Source organism: Colobus angolensis, unplaced genomic scaffold (assembly GCF_000951035.1).
Source record: "Colobus angolensis palliatus isolate OR3802 unplaced genomic scaffold, Cang.pa_1.0 Scaffold159, whole genome shotgun sequence".
NCBI lineage: Eukaryota > Metazoa > Chordata > Mammalia > Primates > Cercopithecidae > Colobus > Colobus angolensis.
Window position 1 is genome coordinate 5,995,954 of NW_012114699.1, and position 18,989 is coordinate 6,014,942.

The 18,989-nt window shown below is 38.2% G+C and overlaps 1 protein-coding gene across 3 annotated transcripts in view; it reads right to left on the bottom strand.

Moving 5' to 3' along the window:
• The window catches only part of SMARCA1 (SWI/SNF related, matrix associated, actin dependent regulator of chromatin, subfamily a, member 1), a 77,104-nt gene extending 61,408 nt beyond the window's left edge, over positions 1 to 15,696 (bottom strand). For all 3 annotated transcript variants that reach the window (XM_011936967.1, XM_011936966.1, XM_011936968.1), the window contains exons 1-7: positions 15,381 to 15,696; positions 10,476 to 10,562; positions 8,435 to 8,601; positions 7,993 to 8,093; positions 7,786 to 7,886; positions 4,122 to 4,301; positions 265 to 420 (exon numbers count right to left, since the gene is read on the bottom strand). In XM_011936967.1, the coding sequence (XP_011792357.1) occupies positions 265 to 420; positions 4,122 to 4,301; positions 7,786 to 7,886; positions 7,993 to 8,093; positions 8,435 to 8,601; positions 10,476 to 10,562; positions 15,381 to 15,554 (966 nt within the window). In that variant the 5' untranslated portion in view covers positions 15,555 to 15,696. The remainder of the gene's footprint in view (positions 1 to 264; positions 421 to 4,121; positions 4,302 to 7,785; positions 7,887 to 7,992; positions 8,094 to 8,434; positions 8,602 to 10,475; positions 10,563 to 15,380) is intronic.
• Positions 15,697 to 18,989: the final 3,293 nt, after the last annotated feature.

The window sequence follows — 18,989 nt, forward strand, 5'->3', positions numbered from 1 at the left end:
CAAGTAGCTGGGACTACAGGTGCGCACCACCACGCCCTGCCAATTTTTGTATTTTTAGTAGAGATGGGGTTTCACAGTGTTGGCCAGAATCATCTCAATCTCTTGACCTTGTGATCCGCCCACCTCGGCCTCCCAAACTGCTGGGATTACAGGCGTGAGCCAGCGCACCCGACTCTTCCATCATTTTTTATTCTGAATACAGAAACGTGAACAAACAAATCTGGTAATTAAATGAAAACTTTAATAAAGATATTGATAACTTACCTTAGATTTTTCATTCTTTATTCTGTGAGCTTCATCAATGACTAGGTATCGCCAGTGAAACTTTTTGAATACAGATTTTTCTTTAATTACCATCTCATAAGAAGTAACGCAAACATCCCACTCTCCTGGCATCATTTCATCACGAATAAAAGCAGCCTAATGCAAAATAAAATACTTCATATTAGAATATATTTATATTAGAAGATGTTACAAGATGATCACAGAATTAAAGTATCAAGAAAATATTAAGAATTGTAAGAGACCCTGAGGATCATTTAGTTTCATCTATTTTAGAGATGGGAAAACTGAGGCCCAAAGATAGCTGTGTGGTCAAGTATCTGGATGACCTGCTAATATATTCATTAGCAGAAGAGAAACAAAGGCTTCCCTTACAGAAGTACCACATATTCAATGACCTAGAAAAGTTCGTATGACCAGAAATCACAAAGTTACTAGGCTTGCCTTCATATCATGGGGCATCCAAAAGAACATAGACAAAGTAACTCTTTCTGAACAACATATTCTTGCCAAGATCCAAGAGTTACCAACATAATACAGTTTGAATAAATAGAAAGAACTCAATGTGCATGAATGACTCCAACCTTTTGAGAACTCTCGTATGTCCCTTCTTCATTTTCTAGCTGGGCTGAGTCATACACTTTGTTAAAAGGTCATGGAAGCCCATTAATGCTTTTGTGAAGTTCCAGATGTTGCCATGAGGTTTACAAATGTGATTTCATAAAGGGGACTTGCTCTGTCTAGTACAGGAGGCTATGGAAAACAGTGAGACTACTTAAAACTATTTTTAAGTCTTCACAGGCAGTGGCCAACATGGTAGGTAAGTTGACTGAGAGCATTTTTAACTTGTATGAGCTGAATTCCAGATGTTATCGGTCAAAATAAAACCACAAAAGTTAATGGGAAGCAGCAATATCTATATTAAGAAGAGAATGACTAGTATTATAAATCTGGCTGGGCACGGTGGCTCATGCCTGTAATGTCAGCAGTTTGGGAGGCCGAGGCGGATAGATCACGAGGTCAGGAGTTCAAGAACAGCCTGGCCAACATGGTGAAATCCCGTCTCTACTAAAAATTGCAAAAATTAGCTGGGCATGGTGGCTTACACCTGTAATCCCAGCCACTTGGGAGGCTGAGGCAGGAGAACTGCTTGAGCCCAGAACGCGGGGAGGTTGCAGTGAGTTGAGATGTCAAGCCTTTGTGACAGAACGAGACTCCGTCTCAAAAAAAAAAAAAAAAAAAAAAACAGTTTTATAAATCTGAAGTTACAGTGCATAAACAAAAGTAACTGTTCCCTGCAAAGTCTTTATTTCATAATTCACAACTATGCACTAAACACACTGCAGACTCATTCAACAGATATTTACTGAGTGTCTACTATGTATAAGAGAATCACCTGGACTGAAGAGGACAGAAAAAAAAAAAAAGGCCTTTTCAGAGATCTCAGTTGCACCCTGGGAAGTGATCACATTTATAAATTTAATTAAGACATTAGGGAATAGGAGACAAAATAAAGAGAAGTAGAGTGCCAGACCCCATCCAGTCATGCTAACAACTTATCCTTATTTGATTTTGTGAAGCTCTCAGTTTGATAGTTTCACCTACAAGTTTCATGGAACAAATGCATATTTTTAATTTAAATTAGCTCTGCTTTGAATTTTTTGTAACTATTGGATAAATTTAGAGTTAAACATCTTGAAAAAACATTAAAGGTGTCACATAATCAAAAAGCTCTCATTTTAGAGGTGAAAAAATTAAGGCCCTTCAAGACACTCAACCCCACACAATCAGTAGCAAAGCCATAACTGAAATCAAACCCATTTCCATGTCTACTACCTTTGATACCTCTGGCGTGGAAAAGGAAGGGGCCACAAAGCACACTGGTATCAATCAGACAGGATCAAGAGTATCTCTAATAATCTCCCAACTCAATTAAATGCCTATTATAACCTACATCAAATTTTTATTATTAAAATATTACCTTCATAAAATGTTTACAGAAGACCAGGAAAATACAAAGACCCAACATATCTATTCTATGTTGTACCAAGATTCAAATCTGTCTATATATAATGATCTGGACTTCCTCTATTCATATCCACATCAATCTCTAAGTCCTGAACATGGTACATTTATTATTTATGTAATTAGTAATTATTGGTTTTCAAACTCTTTTGACCATGGCCCACAGTAAAATTACCTTTTGAATTGCAATCCAGTATAAACATATATGTTTGAGTGTGTGTACACAGAAAGAGGCAACTTAAGAGTTTCTCAAAGCAATATTTATCCTTATTATAGTATGAAACACTCTGCAATTTGCTATTCCATTCTCTCTCAATGTTGTAGAAAATTGTTGTCACCAAGTACTAAGCTGAATTCACAACCCATTAATGGGTAGCAACTCACAATTTGAAAAACACTAACTTTGAAGACTGGTTTTCAAGATTAAGAAATTTTTCACAGCCAGGCACAGTGGTGCACACTTGTAGTCCCAGCAACTCAGAAACCCGAGGTGAGAGGATCGCTTGAGCCCAGGAGTTCAAGGCTGCAGTGAGCTATCATTGCGTCACTGCACTCCAGCCTGGGCGACAGAGCGAGACTCCGCCTCTGGAAAAAGAAACAAAGAAATTTTTCAAGTCACCAGAATCCCAGCCTCCCCAGGAAGCAGAGATAGGGCAGTCATAAAATAAATATACTGAGACATTATGAAAACACAAACCTAGATATGTATCTTTTGCTTTTAATCTTTAAGAAATAATTTCAGCAAAAGTTAAATACTTTAGAAATGCAAAGTTTATATGGAGTGGTATTACATTAGGTAACAGTGGTGACCAGAAAGAGTTCTAAGTGACTAATTTGCTTTGGGGAAATATTAGGCATAGGGAAGAATCTGGCCTGTAATTGCAAACTTATGAGCTCAGTATTTCAATATTTAAATTATTTATGTTAAATTTAAATAAATTTAAGTAATTTTTCTTCAAGCAAAATGATGAGGATAAAATTATGTAATTCATTATGCTACCATTCTTTTGAGGATATCTTTAGATAACCTATCTAAATATGGAAAACAGAATACATCTCTAAACTGTGTTCTCTGGAGGCAAAATAAAGACAAAGTTTAATAATATGCTTTCTAAGCTGATTATTTTAGTATTTTTGCATAATTTATTAGTTTTAGATTAATTCTACAGTCCTAAAATGATTGGAGCCTACTAGATTGACAAATGGCTAATTTAAACACCCCCCCAAAAAATGCCCAGTTTCTAATATTACCTGAGAACATATATAGACATATATTTTTCTATTCAAAGACCAAAACTGAAAGCTGTGTCTATGCATAAACACAAAACACGAGGGTCTCTGTACACACAGAAGAGGTTCCAGGTGTGTACATGCATATGCATGTGTGTATACCGAGTCAAAAGTGAAAAACTTAAATATAAAATTTTAAGTCATGCAAATTTATATATTGTTGGCTTCAAAATAGCACAAATGAGAGTCACTGGGAAGATATACTGTCAATAAAATAAGATGTTTTTAATGAAAAGTCACTCAAAGTACAATTCAAAACTGCTTAGGTTAATTAACTAGTTAAAGCAAAAGTAGACGAAGCATAATAATGGATTGTCTATTATTAATAGGTGATATATCTACCTCATGGGAGTGTTGTGAGAATTAAATAGATGCAAAACACTTAGAGCCTAGCTTAGGGTACGTACAACTTAAGTCTTACTTAGTAGTAGTCAACTCAGATGTTTTTAACAGCAATAATATGTAACTAAACTCCAGAAATGTTGTTATTCTTGACTGTCTTTTTACACTTGTTTCTCACTTACTCTGGCATCCTTGTCTCCAACAAAACAAATGACACGGAGAGATGGGACCCATCGTTTAAATTCATTCATCCAGTTGTGTAAAGTAGACTTTGGAACTAAAACCATGTGAGGTCCAGGAATATTTCGGTAGTGTTTCAGGTAACCAAGCAGAGCAATTGTTTGTAAAGTTTTCCCAAGACCCTGCATTATCATCACAAGGAAAAAAATCCATGAACATTTTTTCTGTATGGAAACATTCTGTTAGCAACAACATAACAAAATATCTTTGTCCACTATCTCGTAAAGGCAGTTATGTTTCTACCAATGAAAAGTAAAAATACCAAATACCTTTTTTAAAGAAGATAATCAAATCATTCCAATTCAGTATCGTACTTACCGTGAGCACAAACTGAAACCAGTAACTTGCAGTCAGAATGTTGCTCAACAAAGCAACTTTCTATTTAGAACATTTTTCCTCCTAAAGGAGCAAGCAATCTACTATATAATTTTTCTACTTGTTCTGAAGTTAGGAATTTTCTGTGTGTTTGTTTTACAAAGATACGCTTCCTTTGCCAGCCTGCTTAGATACTGGTCTTTCTTTCCTATTGTTCCTAACATTATTACAGCCCAGACATTAAATATTCAGACTATGTGTCTCAAGGGGCTTGTGGCTCTGTACTTGCATCTCACACTCTTAAAAACCTTAGGAACCACAAAAGAACAGAACTTTGCAGCCAGAAAGAACCTTCGAGAGATCACCAATTCCAGAGGACTTTTTAAAAAATAACATATTCAATACCTATGAACGGATACCTAACGCATAAGAAAGGGAACTAAGCCTTTTTTGGCCTCTTAAAACTGCTTTTGGTTTTATCTCTGAGCAAGATATACACTTCTTTTTATAAATGTCTGCTTAAAGCTATTTTTTTTAGATTGTATCCTATCTGATATGTCACTTAATGAGACAACTTTTATGAATACTGTACATCAAAACCTCAAAATGTTTATATTCCTTAACCAAGTAACTCTACTTCCAGGAATCCTACGGAAATAATCTGAGAGGTACAGAAAAACTAAATTACAAGATTCTTATAGTGGCATTATTTACACTATACATCAGGCAATCCAAATGAACAGCAATAAGAGAGAAGTTGAATAAAATTATGGTACCTCCCTAGGATTATTATGTAATAATTATGTTCAGAAAATGTCTTAATTACATGGAAAATATGTGTGAATGTAAATAAATCAGAATGCCAAATTATACATACAATATGATTTCAACTATACAAAATAAGTACAACCAGAAGAAAAAGACTAAAAAGAAATATGCCAAAATGTTAGCTGTGGTTACTTCTAAGTAGCACAAGTATAATTTAATTTTAATGATTTATTTATTTTTTTCCAAATTTTCTATACTCCTTAAAGTGTCTATTTTTTAGGAATTAAAACATATCTAGTATTGGCTGGGTGCAATGGCTCACACCTGTAATCCCCAGCACTTTGGGAGACCAAGGCAGGTGGATCACCTGAAGTCAGGAGTTTGAGACCAGCCTGACCAACATGGTGAAACCCCCATCTCTACTAAAAATACAAAATTAGCCAGGTGTGGTGGCGGGCGCCTGTAAACCCAGCTACCTGGGAGGCTGGGGCAGGAGAACCGCTTGAACCCGGGAGGCAGAGGCTGCAGTAAGCCAAGATCATGTCATTGCACTCCAGCCTGGGCAATAGGAGCAAAACTCCGTCTCAAAAAATATATATACATATAAATATGCATGTCATATATACTTAGATATTTATTATATATTGTATATAATATATATTTATGCTGATACCAGATATATATTATATATATAATATATGATATATAAAATATATATAAAATATAATATATATCTGGTATCAGCATAAATACATCACTAAAGATCAGATCCTTCATGTTTAGACAGGCTGCAGCCAAGAGCTGCTTGGGGCAAATAATCCTGGTCCTTCCATTGTCCAATTCACCAAGCTCCTCCCCCTCTGAACTGACAATAGTCTTCAAATCAGAATACCTAAATATAAGGAGCTACAGACCCTTTCTTTAAGGGATCCTCTGCCATATACCCAACAGTTGCTCAACCAGGGATGAATACTTATGTGACTGACTACTAACTATACTGGACGCCATAGGGCACATATCATCATGTGGCTCTTCTGGATAATAGTGGTTACAAGTATGGTTTCAGAGTCACATAAATATGAGTATCATTGAGTTATATGGATTTAGAACTTTCCTTGCCCTCTCTTAAATCCCATTTTATTAATTTGGTCTTAAAATACAAATATAGGCCTTCATATATTCCCCCTTTAGCTGATGAATTAGCATCTTATGTGCCTTACTTTTTCCTGTTCGGTTATTTTATTTACACATTTATAACTCCTTCACTGATTTCCAAAGCCCCACCATGCACTGTACTGTATCAAGATTCAGCATTACTCTTTATTCATTCCTTATTCCACTTATGCACTTTTTGATTGTTCACAAGTCAAAATATTGATATTCATTCACACATGCACATATTCAGTCATTTATGTATTGCTTGGTTTGTATACCCCGCCTTATTCCCAAAAGGATTTCAGGTAGCCTACAATGAAAACATGGAACATAAATTGATGGCAAAATAGAAATAAAGAGATGACAAGGAAAGTAAGAAAGACAAGTAGATAAAGAATAGGAAAAGACAGAAGGACACATGGGGCAGACCATTAAAGGTTACATAAAGTCAGGATGGGGGTGGTTCACACCTGTAATCCCAGCACTTTGGGAGGCCGAGGCGGGTGGACCACGAGGTCAGGAGTTCAAGACCAGCCTGGCCAAAATGGTGAACCCCCATCTCTACTAAAAATACAAAAAAAGTTAGCCAGATGTGGTGGCAGGTGCCTGTAATCCCAGCTACTCAGGAGGCTGAGACAGAGAACTGCTTGAACCCGGGAGGTGGAGGCTGCAGTGAGCTGAGATCGTGCCACTGCACTCCAGTCTGGGTGACAGAGCAAGACTCCATCTCAAAAAAATTTTTTTTAAAAAGTTACATAAAGGCATCATTTGGGCATCCATCTTGACTCTGTGCTTCCTGGAAGCCAAACTGCAAACAAAAACAAAAGTACAGAGAAGGTTTTTGGACCATTTGAGGAAAGCAGAGTTTTATGGTCTGTGAAAGTCTGTGTTCTAGCAGTTACTTAACAAAACAATTCTAGCCAGGCGCTATGGCTCACACCTGTAATCCTAACACTTTGGGAAGTCGAGGTGGGAGGACTGCTTGAGCCCAGGAGTTCAAAATCACTCTGGTTGACATGGCGAGACCTGTCTCTACTAAAAATAAAAATAAAAATTAGCCCAGTGTGGTGGGCACATGCCTGGAGTCGCAGCTTCTCAGGAGGCTGAGGCAGGAGGATCGCTTGAACCCAGGAAGTCGAGGGTGCAGTGAGCCGAGATTGTACCACTGCACTCAAGCCTGGACAACACAGAGAGACCCTCTCTCAAAAAAATAATAATAATTCTAAGACTACGAAATACCTTTTACATGGTAACAACTTTAAAAAAGCCTCCAGGCATCGGGGAGCGGGGCAGGTAAGCTCAGGTTTTTCAAATTTACATAAAAATCATTGATAACTGAGAATGTGGTTTTAGCTACCAATTCCTTACCATTTCATCAGCCAAAATGCCATTGATTCCATTTTCATATAAAGAGATCAACCAATTCAGTCCTCGAATCTGATAATCTCTCAGTGGCCCCCCTTTCACATCTGGGGAAAAAATGCAAGGACGTTTCATACTTTCATTAACATACTCTAGTAAAACTTTTCTAAAACTAAATTGAAAAAGGACTCACCAATGTGATGAAGTACTTACATGAAGGTGACACCTCAAATCTAATACACACATTAGATGTTTTCCGACTCTCCGACAGTAGCTCTTCATCTTCTTCTTGCTCTGTGCGCCTGTGGCGGTAGCTGAAATTAAAAAAGGAAATCCTTTCATATTCGACACAAATGCTAAGGTATCAATTAAATCATGTACATGGCTATTATCTTTTACAGAAAAAGAATGAGTTGTCCAAGGTATTGCTTAGAAATCGGTAGAACCAGCCTACATTTTTACTGATCAGCCTCTCGTGAGAAAAAAATATAGTTGTCTTCAAAACATAATTATAACGGCAATACCCTTATTTTTTGTCACACGAAGGTATACTGAACAATAAAGAGGGAAGGGGTGCATGAAGGGATCAAGGGAGGACAGGAGGAAGAAAAGGCAGAAGAAAGGAAAGAAAGTAGAGAGAGAGGTGCCAACATACTCTCCAGCAGAAATTAAGCTCTGCTTTTCATCTTTCTTTATTCGAGGACGTCCCAACTTCATGTTCAGTGGAGATGTTGGAGATTTCTGCGCTGAAGGCTGAATGAAATGTGCAAAAAGTTCTGTCTGCTTCAGTAAAAATTCAAATCTCTTTGCTCGGTCGGCTTTCTAATTTGCAAAACAAAAGAAAAGTGAGGACTTTGCTTTTCATTCCTTCAAAGTCATTTAACAAATACTTGTATTGCATTTACTTTGTACAACACTCTTAGCACTTTAAACATATTAATCCATTCAATTATCTTAAGAAACCTATGACGTAGTTACAGGTATCATCTCCACTGTAACTACATGATACTGAAGCACAGAGAGGGTAAGTGATTTGCCCAACCTTGCAGAGCTAATAAATAGCAGAATTTGAAAATGTATTTTCAAATAGTTTGAAGGGAAGAAAAATGATCTGACAGACAGTAAATTCCCCAGTAACAAATATCCTTCTTAAAGAGTCATAATCATAAAGCAAATCCTCTTTCCAAAACATTATTTTATTAAATAAAATAGTAACAAAATTAAGCATCAAATATGTAACATATCCCAAATACTGAAATATAAATTAACTATGATATATATATACCATAAACTGAACTCTTAAGAATTTTCAAGTTGTATCCAGAAATAACTGAAATCTTAAAATACAGTATCATCTTGTCTCAAAAGATTTTCAATGTCATGGTATAATAATCTAACAAACATTCCTCTCTTCACTCACAGGGATCTAGAAAACTGTATTTTATGCTAGTAGCATATAAACTTTCTCCCCAAAGTAAGCAGAATTTGGGAAAAATATATAAACACACACACATATATGTGAAATAGTTAATATACATTAACTATTAAAAGTTGATATGTATTCTAATTTCTCAATCAATTGTAAAAGGTCAGGGAACATGTATCATATAGAGGCAATAAAACTTTGTTTCACTAAAAAATCTTAAAAAATCAAAAGACATATACATCATTCTAGATAAAGAAAAAATTGACTATTTATTCAAAGTCACTTTCCAACCACAGAGTAGAGAATACTTGATTGCTAATGAAGGATGCATAATTAATAACCCAGAAAACTTACAGAAGAGTTCATTAACATAAATATAAGAGTTAGATAAATTCAGACCATGAGCTGGAAGGAGGCCAAAAACTTTCCATTTTATGTTATCCTCACTGGAATGTTATTTTTAGAGTTGTTAAAACATTGCCTACCTACATTAGATGTGGCCTTAAACATAAAGTCTTATAAAATAGCTATCAACAACCGAAAAAAATTTATTTCATCTCTACTTATTTTTATAATATTATTGCAAAAACAATCCCTCAGAGAAAAAAAAATCCATTTCAACCACCTGTCAAATTGTTGAAAGATCCAAGGTTATAAGGGTTTAGTTAAAATTAAGGCTAAAATATGGATTTTAGTGACTAAAAATTAAATAATTAAATGTATTATAGCAAGCAATATGTAAGTATAACTAAGATTATGCTGCTTAAATATGTGATATTTTCATGCATTGGACAAATATTCTTCCCTTTAAAGTGTATTGACATATTACATATTTCATTAATGTGTAGCATTTATTCATATGTCCAAAGAAGGAGAAAGAAAGAAAAATATGAAAATCTGGCTTTGTGACTGGATTTCTCTCAGGTCACAAAGCCACAGTGGTATTACCACTGATATTTTCACCTCATAAATAAATATTTCTAACTTAAAGTATTTTATTATGGGACAGAGAGTACTGAACAAAAATGAGATGTGACTTCTAGTCCCAACTATGACATAGAGCTTCCCTGATCCTTTAATTCCTCATCTGAAAATGAGGTTAATTTATTCAACATAAAATATTGTGACACATTGTATATTAAATTACTTTCCAATTCTAAAATCGATGATTCTCTATGCATTATATATACATACATATTTTTTCGTCTTTAACATCACAACTATAAAAATTAACTACAGCATTCACTATCCTATCCAAGAGTACATTTACCATTTTCTCTTCATATTCTGGGTCCATTTCCTTTTCAGATTTAGGAGCTTTAGCAGCAAGTTTGAGTTGAAATGAAGAAACGTTTTTCTAGAATTTCAAAGAAAATAAATGTCATCAAATTGCAAAGCAAGGTTCTTAAATTGGTCAATGTTCTCATTACAAGAAGGCGGAAAGCAATTACATAACTAAATACATAAATCAATGTGGGACATGCATGGACTGATGATGAGAGCATGTCACAAAGCAAGGCTTATGATTAATCCAGTTCTGTACACCTGAGGTCCAATAAAAACATCTGAAAAATTGTGAATGCCAGAGAAATATTAATTGGAATAAAACCCAAAAGGCGAAACATTGAGCTTTCTCATCCATTCTTTAATTTACAGTGTAAGAAAATGTGTAAACATTATATAAGAGATTTTAAAATCTAGAAAAGGCTAGTATCAACCACAAACCAAAGAATTCAAAGAAAGTAAATACTAATTCTCAGAAACACTCCTTCATGTCATGGAAATATGCCACACTTTCAGAAGAAAAACTGTGGTTTCTATTCGTAAAACAATACTTTTTAAATTGTTTTCATAGCATTATAAGAATATTTAATTTTTTATATAATGCAATGTCATCATATATACTTAATATAATAGTGCAGTTTTAAACTTTTGGCTTATGTTAATTTTCTCTAACTGGAAAGAAAACTAAACTATTTATATTGCATAAATATTTTGTAGAAGCAATTTATCAAGGCTATTTAACTATTAACGTTTGCTATTTCAAAATTGTAATTTAGCAAAAACTAACATCAATCAATAACTTAATACAGAGATTATCTGGGGAAGCGGGTTATCTCATGCACCCTATCCTTTGTAAAGACAAGCCTGTACTGGCAAATATAAACACATATATAGAATAAGCCTCCTTCCCTATAAGAAATCAAGAAATAAAACAATAAAAACACAAATCTACCCATCAGAACCAAAGATGAGAGTATTTCATTTTTAACACAGACTTTGCGTTAAGTGAAAACACAAATTTGTTCGTGAAAACTATCATGGCTTTTGTCAAACTATTTCTGAAAACTTAGGTCAAAAATCAACAGAAAGTGACCTTAAACATAAGAAAGATACGGCCCCAATATGTCTTCTAATATTTACTAAAATTTCTATTTTGAGGAAATCCAAACTGAGATTATAGAATTTGACCTTGTCCAGACTCTTACTTGTAGCACTGATCAGATATCATTCAGTTACACTAACCCAAATAATAACCATCTTGATTTACAGCATCCGACATGTACACATCTATGTGGAACGTTTTGAAGGTAATCCTGGATGGATGAGAATAGAAAACTGCTGAAAAGCCCCTCAAACTCACACTTTCAGACTGCCATATATAATATAAATCGTATTTATTTTCAAAGCAACAAGAAAAATTGGGTATCAAATCCATACCTTTACCATTCATTCCTTGAAAGGCTATATGACGTGTAGTTTTCCAGTTTCAAAACAGTGAAAATAACTTCGTCATATACACAAGTGTATATAATCATGTGGGAAGTACACTTACAGAAAATTAAACTTTAATCCTAGAAAGACATTTTACCCACTACTTTTTTGCTTACCTTGCGGTAGACTACCATCAAAATCTAATTATATGCTAATTAAAATTTCTAATCTTGAGCAGGGCTATTAAAAGCTGTGGGTAATTACTTAATTGGCACTATCTTCCACAACAAATTTTAAAATACCTATCTTCTAAACCTCCTCATTTGTGTGTGTGTGTGTGTGCACTCTCAAAACTACATTTTTTCATACAAGAAAAGATGAAAGGTGACTAAGAGACTCTAATGAATTCCTTTGGATTTTGTTATCTGAGTCTAGGTGCCATGAGAATGCAGCACAAGGTCAACAAAATGGCTTGTTTTAAAGACCATAACCTTTTTCTTGACGTTTTCATTACCAAAGATACCATCTCCAATTTCTACAGTGTTGGGTAATCCAACTGTCACTTAAACCAAGTAAGTTCAACAACCAGAAGGTAAGCAAAAATACCTTTGAGTAGATAAATGCCACAGGTCAATTCACTAAATCTCAACTACTGTATTCATCATGAAAGCGCTCTCATTCAGAAACCTATTTTCTTTTATTTGGTAGACAATTCCACCAAGTTTGAAAATCTGGCTTCCCATGTCACCGAGAATACAAGCAACAGTAAAAGACATGGGAAAGATGGCTAGAGGAACGCACTCTACAAGAAGGCACAGCAGGAACCCAAGACGAAAATGTCTTCCACTGCAGTAGCATCCCTCATCCTTAGTGTGCACGTGTCATTACTTCCCTTTCTCCGCTTTATCACTGATACTTTTGTATTTTACAGTTGGTTTCAAACGAGTTTATGGTTTTGTTACACCTATATTCTTTATCATAAACTAACATATTATTTCTGGTGAAACTAGATGAGGTGTTTAAAAAGTGATAGCTAACAGTCTGGCAATTAAGGAAGAAGACAGAAAAATTTTATTTATTTATTTATTTATTTATTTATTTACTTATTTATTTTGAGACGGAGTCTCAGTCTGTCGCTCAGGTCGGAGTGCAGTGGTGTGATCTCGGCTCACTGCAACCTCAGCCTTCCGGGTTCAAGCGATTCTCCTGCCTCAACCTCCCAAGTAGCTGGGATTACAGGTGCCCGCCACCACGCTCATCTAATTTTTTTTTTTTTTTGGTATTTTTAGTAGAGATGGGGCTTCACCATACTGGCCAGGCCGGTTTTGAACTCCTGACCTCAAGAAATCCACCTGCCTCAGCTTCCCAAAGTGCTAGCATTACAGGCGTGAGCCACCGCGCCCGGTCAGAAAAATTATTTTTAAAAATCAACACAATACTGGAAGAGTCTGGCAGGTGGTTACTTAATTGAGAGGGAACAACCTGCAGGATTTCAGGTGCCTTTGTGTCACTGTTTGAGTACACTAACTGATGACCATGAAGAAGAGGTTAATCTGTACTTTTGGTACACAATTTAAAGTGTCAAGGTAGTATGTATTTCAATTGTTAAGGAAAAATTAAAAATAAAAATGATGCAGTGGCTAAACTTCAGCTATCCAGGAAGTTCCTGACATACAGCACCTCATTCCCCTACCCTGGGTGGACAAATGAAGTACTGGTAGGGCTATTTCTGATGAGGCAACAGAGCTGACAAATATGTAGGCATCAACTCAGTGTTTATATTATATAGTTTTTTTTTATTGGTCCCTTGTTTTTACACAATTCAAAATTTTATTAAAAATTTTATACAAAATTCAAAAATTTATACAATCTGGAAATTCGACAACCTTTCCTGTCATACAAAAGGCGATTTGGCACTCACATTTGCCCAGTCTAGGGAATAAAAGGCACAGAGACATTTCCGAATTTCCCAACATTTGATTTATACTGATGCTTGGTATTATGCCCACTTTTAATCAACAATATTGTCTTACTAATCCAAGTACCGCGTAGATCTTACAATGTGTATATTTTCTACGGTTTTCATTTAGCACTACAATTGTCCTTCTGTTTAGTCAACCTTATAACAGTAAAATATGTCACATAAGCAACTGCTAAATTTAAAATTACTCTTCTCATTTAAGGCGAAAGGTGTTAATTTTCCTCAAAAGCTTTTCATTTGGTCATATAGTATCATATAATGATTCAGACAAAGCCACTTGAGATCTCTAAAGCATAATTACCCACCTTTTTAAAACTGCGATATGACTACTCGTAAATGGGAAAAAAATCCACCTATAAACGATTAGTTGTGCAATTTTATCATACATCAAAAATGCTTATGCCCCATCCTATTTTTTTGTCAATTTTTCAGTGTTCTATAGTTTTATTTGCATGTCTCGGGCCACACGAAATGTGCCTTATGGAGATAATACATATTTTCTGGATTGGCTTTAATATGTGTCAGAGCGGTTCCCTTACGTTAGAAGCAGCTTATCTTGGCGACGCTGAGTTTTTTAAAAATTAAAGGAAAAAAAAAAAAAAAAACCTGTGTGTGTCCAGGAGCCAGCAGCGCCCACTAGGAGAGGGAGGCGGAAGCCTGGAAAGCTTGGGGCCGGATTGAGGGACCATTAGGGTGGCCCTGGAGTGAAACCCTATACCGTCGGGGGCGGGGCAGAAGAGGGTGAGGGTGCAGATGTTGGAAATTTTCCTAAGCCAGCGTCCGCGGTTCCTCAGTTTGGGGGGGTGGGGGGGTGCGACGCAGAGAGCTCCTTTCCTCGGGGTGACACCCCCACCTCGGCAGGCGGGGTTCATACGAACAAGGGATGGTTTTTTTTCCTGCCATCCAAAAGACTGACATCGCCAATGAAAGAAAGAAATGTCTTCCCTGTCACCCTCCACCCAGCAACCACCAGCAGCACCTTGAAATTCGAATTACAAAAAAAAAAAAGCCCCAGCAAAACCCCTTTAGCGCGAGTGTGGGATTGAAGGGCCCAGATTTCCCAGGCAGAGGCCGACGGGAAAGGGGGGGAGAGGGAGCGAGCGAGAGGAGAGGGAGAGGCGGAGGCTTTTTCCTGCACAGCCCCATCCCCCACTCCGTTACCCGAGTTCCGGGAAGGTGGAGGGGGTCGAGGGTTGTCGAGGGGCTCCTGAGCCCCCAGGCCCCGGGAGAGCGAGCACCCCTCCACCCCGCGCCGCTCCCGCCCGCGCCCAGCCCCGCCCCCGTCCTCCAGGCGGCGAGAAGGAAAGGGGGAGGGGAGCGAACGCCAGGCGGTTCCGCCGCCGACCCCCGCACCCGCCGCCCCCAGCCCCGCAAAGCTCCGCGGGTACCTGTCGGCGCCGAAAGGTTAGGCTTTGGGCCCCTCAGAGGGGCCAGGCACAGGATTTGTCCACCACACACACACACCCCCTTCCTATTTACCTCCTTCTTCTTCTCGCCCTTCTCCGTGGCCGCGGTGGCTTCGGTGGCCGCGGCGGCCGCTCCCTCCTCCTGAGAGGTGGACGGCCCCGGTTGCTCGTCCTCTATGACCACGATAGTGGCGGTCGCATCCGCGGCTGCCACGGTGGCTGCCACTGCGGCGGTGTCCTGCTCCATGCCGTGGGAGCGGGAACGAGGAGGGGGACGAGACAGGGGACGAGGGCTCCTGGGCGGCGGCAGTGCCTGCACTGGAAAGAGCTAGATGGAGCAGGGGTGGGGAATCACTCCGCTTCCAACCCCTTCGCTCAGGCCCCCCCTTCTTTAAATAACCCTCAACCCTGCCCCACTTCCGTCCACCCACCCTACGTCATGGCCTCCCCCCGTCACTCTCCCCCCTTCCTCCACCCCCCCCTCAACGATCGCGAGACTCCCCTTCCCCACCCAGAGCCCGGGCCGGCCCCGCACGACCAACTGTTGCCTGAGTGTGGGGCGCGGACAAGGGTGGAGGCGGGAACCCACAACTCGCGGGCTCCTAAAAATCCCCTTTCCCACACGCCCCCAACAGTGAGCCTGAGCTCCCCTCGCAGATGCGTGCAAAACGAATCCTCTTTCCCTTAAATCTGCTCTTTGTACCTCGGGGCGCTCTCCCCTTGCACAAAGAACTTTTCCTCTGCTCATAACTGTACTGTAGAAGGTCTTTTTCACCATTTGCAAAGCGCGGAACACCTCTGGGACTGCCCTTTCCCAGGTCGCTGAAGAGATAGGATTAGCGGTGCTGTTTCCACCTTCCTAAATTCTGCACAAAGAGAAGCATTCCTTGAATCTCTTGATTGCAACTGCAAACATTCACTTTCAAGGCAGTCTGACTCTCAAGTTTTAGGTATATTTGTTCTATTTTCACCTCTGGTACCTCTCAGGTGGCCAATGTGCAGTAACCCTTCTCTTGCCTTCACCACTACATTTTTAAATTCCTAGGGGACAATGTCAAGATTCCCCACCTAACTTGGGGCAACATGTGGTAGGCACTCAATATTAGTAATTGAAATGAATTACTGTGATTTTTTGGCACAGGTCTTATTTGCACCTCCATTATTATTTGGTAATAATACATTGATAATATGAACGATCATGGACATAAAATCATTTCGTGATACAGAATCAGTGTCCATCAGCAGATGAATGGTTAAGGAAAATGTGGTCTATATACACAACGAAATACTATTTAGCCATAAAAAAGAATGAAATTTCATTTGCAGCAACATAAATGAAACTGAAGGTTATGTTGCACAAAATAAGCCAGGCACATGTTCTCACGCCTAAGTGGGAGCTAAAAAGTAGATCTCATGGAGGTAAAGAGTAGAATGATAGGTACCAGAAATCTGAGAAGGGTGTGTGGGGTTGAGGCGGATCAACGAAGAGAGGTTGCTTAATGAGTACAAATATACAGTTAGATGGAAGGAATAAGTTCTAATGTTCAAAGTAGAGTAGGGTGACTCTAGTGAACAAACAATGCAATGTATATTTTGAAATAGCTAGAAGAGAGGACATGAAATGTTCCCAACACATAGAAATGTTAAATACTTGAGGCGATGGACACCCTAAATACCCTGACTTGAGAAGGACCCTTAAGGACAGCAACAGTGGAAGATTTATTTTTCACCAAATTGCAGCTATTGGAAGATAGAATTCCTCTTTCATTGCATGGGACTGCAAAGGAGAAAAGTTCAAGAAATATTTGTTGTGTATTGGTGTGTCCCTGCTTTCAAGTCAGTTTTGTTCCACTGTATTTCTCATTGTCAATGTACATTATTTCAGTTACATCGTGGGTTAAATGCACTTTTGTGAGGAAATCTGGGAAACTCACATCCCTTTTTAACACCTTTTTGTGTGTGTGGGGACATGTGTTCCAAGTTCCAAAAAAAGAATTTAGAAATTTATTTGGGGGCAGAACATATTTGTACGTTGGCAATTTTCCATGCATGTATAATGCAATCCTTCCTTTTCGAGATGACGCGGCTGAAAGTGCTATCAAGTATATGAATTTGGCTGGAAAGGTCGATGCTTGGTCAACAGACCTTGCCACAGGATTCATGTAAATATTGCCCTTTGGCTTGTGGCAACAGCTGCTGTTTACAGAGCATGTGCTATCCTTATTTGTAAATCTGCCTAAAATTCATGATCTGTAGACTTTGTTCAACAAGAGTCATCTCATTTCTGAGCCTACTCAACACCTTGCTCTATCTGCTACTACTTTCCCCAATTATGTCTTTTCATTTGAAATGGTCTTGGATTGCTCTATTCCATTGGGGTTGAGGACAGAGCAAACTTTTATAAAGAACTGGCTCACGCCTGTAATCCCAGCACTTTGGGAGGCCGAGGCAGGCGGATCACAAGGAGATCCAGACCATCCTGGCCAACATGGTGAAACCCCATCTCTACTACTAAAAATACAAAAATTAGCTGGGTATGGTGGTGCACGCCTGTAATCCCAGCTACTCGGGAGGCTGAGGCAGGAGAATCGCTTGAACCTGGGAGACAGAGATTGCAGTGAGCCGAGATCAAGCCACTGCACTCCAGCCTGGCAACAGAGCAAGACTCTGTATCAAAAAATAAAATAAAAATAAAAATAAACTGGGAACCTCAGAACTAATCCCGGTCTACCGGTCAATATGTCCATTTTGGTAGATTATAGAGGTTGTTCAACAATCATTCTCGAATAGCCAAACTTGTTTAGTAGCTACTAGAACATGTGTCCACTGGTGAAATTAAATGTTTTATAAAGTTCATAAAGGAAAAGCCAAAAGTTTCATGTTCCTTCTCTTATTTTGTGTCTGAAATTTGTCATTGAAACCACAGTATGACTTAAAACCACATTGTGATCCGACTGATTAATGTTCTTCAGAAACTGGCACAAAAGATTCTGGACACACTGTCTTGCTTACAGCTACAGTAACCATTCTGTTCATATCAGTAAGCTTTCTCACTATTTTTTAAAAGACATTTATGATAGTGGCATTTTTGCAAATGTGATATTTCCTTGCTGATCCGTATTTTAAGGAAAAGGTCATGGTAATAACTAGTATACATCTACCATTTCTTGAGCACCCGCTATTGTATTAGGCACCATGCTAGATTCTTTACATATGATATTGCTAATCCTCCAAATACTTCTATGAAATAAATATTATTATCCCTATTTTACAGATGAGAAAATGGAGATTTAGGCTAAATAACTGATCTAACGTTCCACAGCTAGTAAGTGAGAGGAGACAGATTCAAACCCCAGACTGTCTAGTCCAAACCTCATTTTTCCACTTCATCTTTATTAAGTTCACTGGTCTTCACAGGGCTTCCTGCTTGACAGTAGAAATTATGAGAAAATAACTGAAAAATATTTCTGCCATCTGTCTCCACGGTGTTCCCTCTAAAGCAGCTGTGTCCGACCCTTTGAACGCAAGAACATTTTTTGCCTATGTGGTGGCGGATATCACGAAAATTAGGCATGGACCTTTTTTTTTTTGATTATCAGCTATCATTGGCATTAGTATTTTATGTGTGGCCCAAGACAATTCTTCCAGTATGACCCAGGGAAGCCAAAAGATTGGACACCCA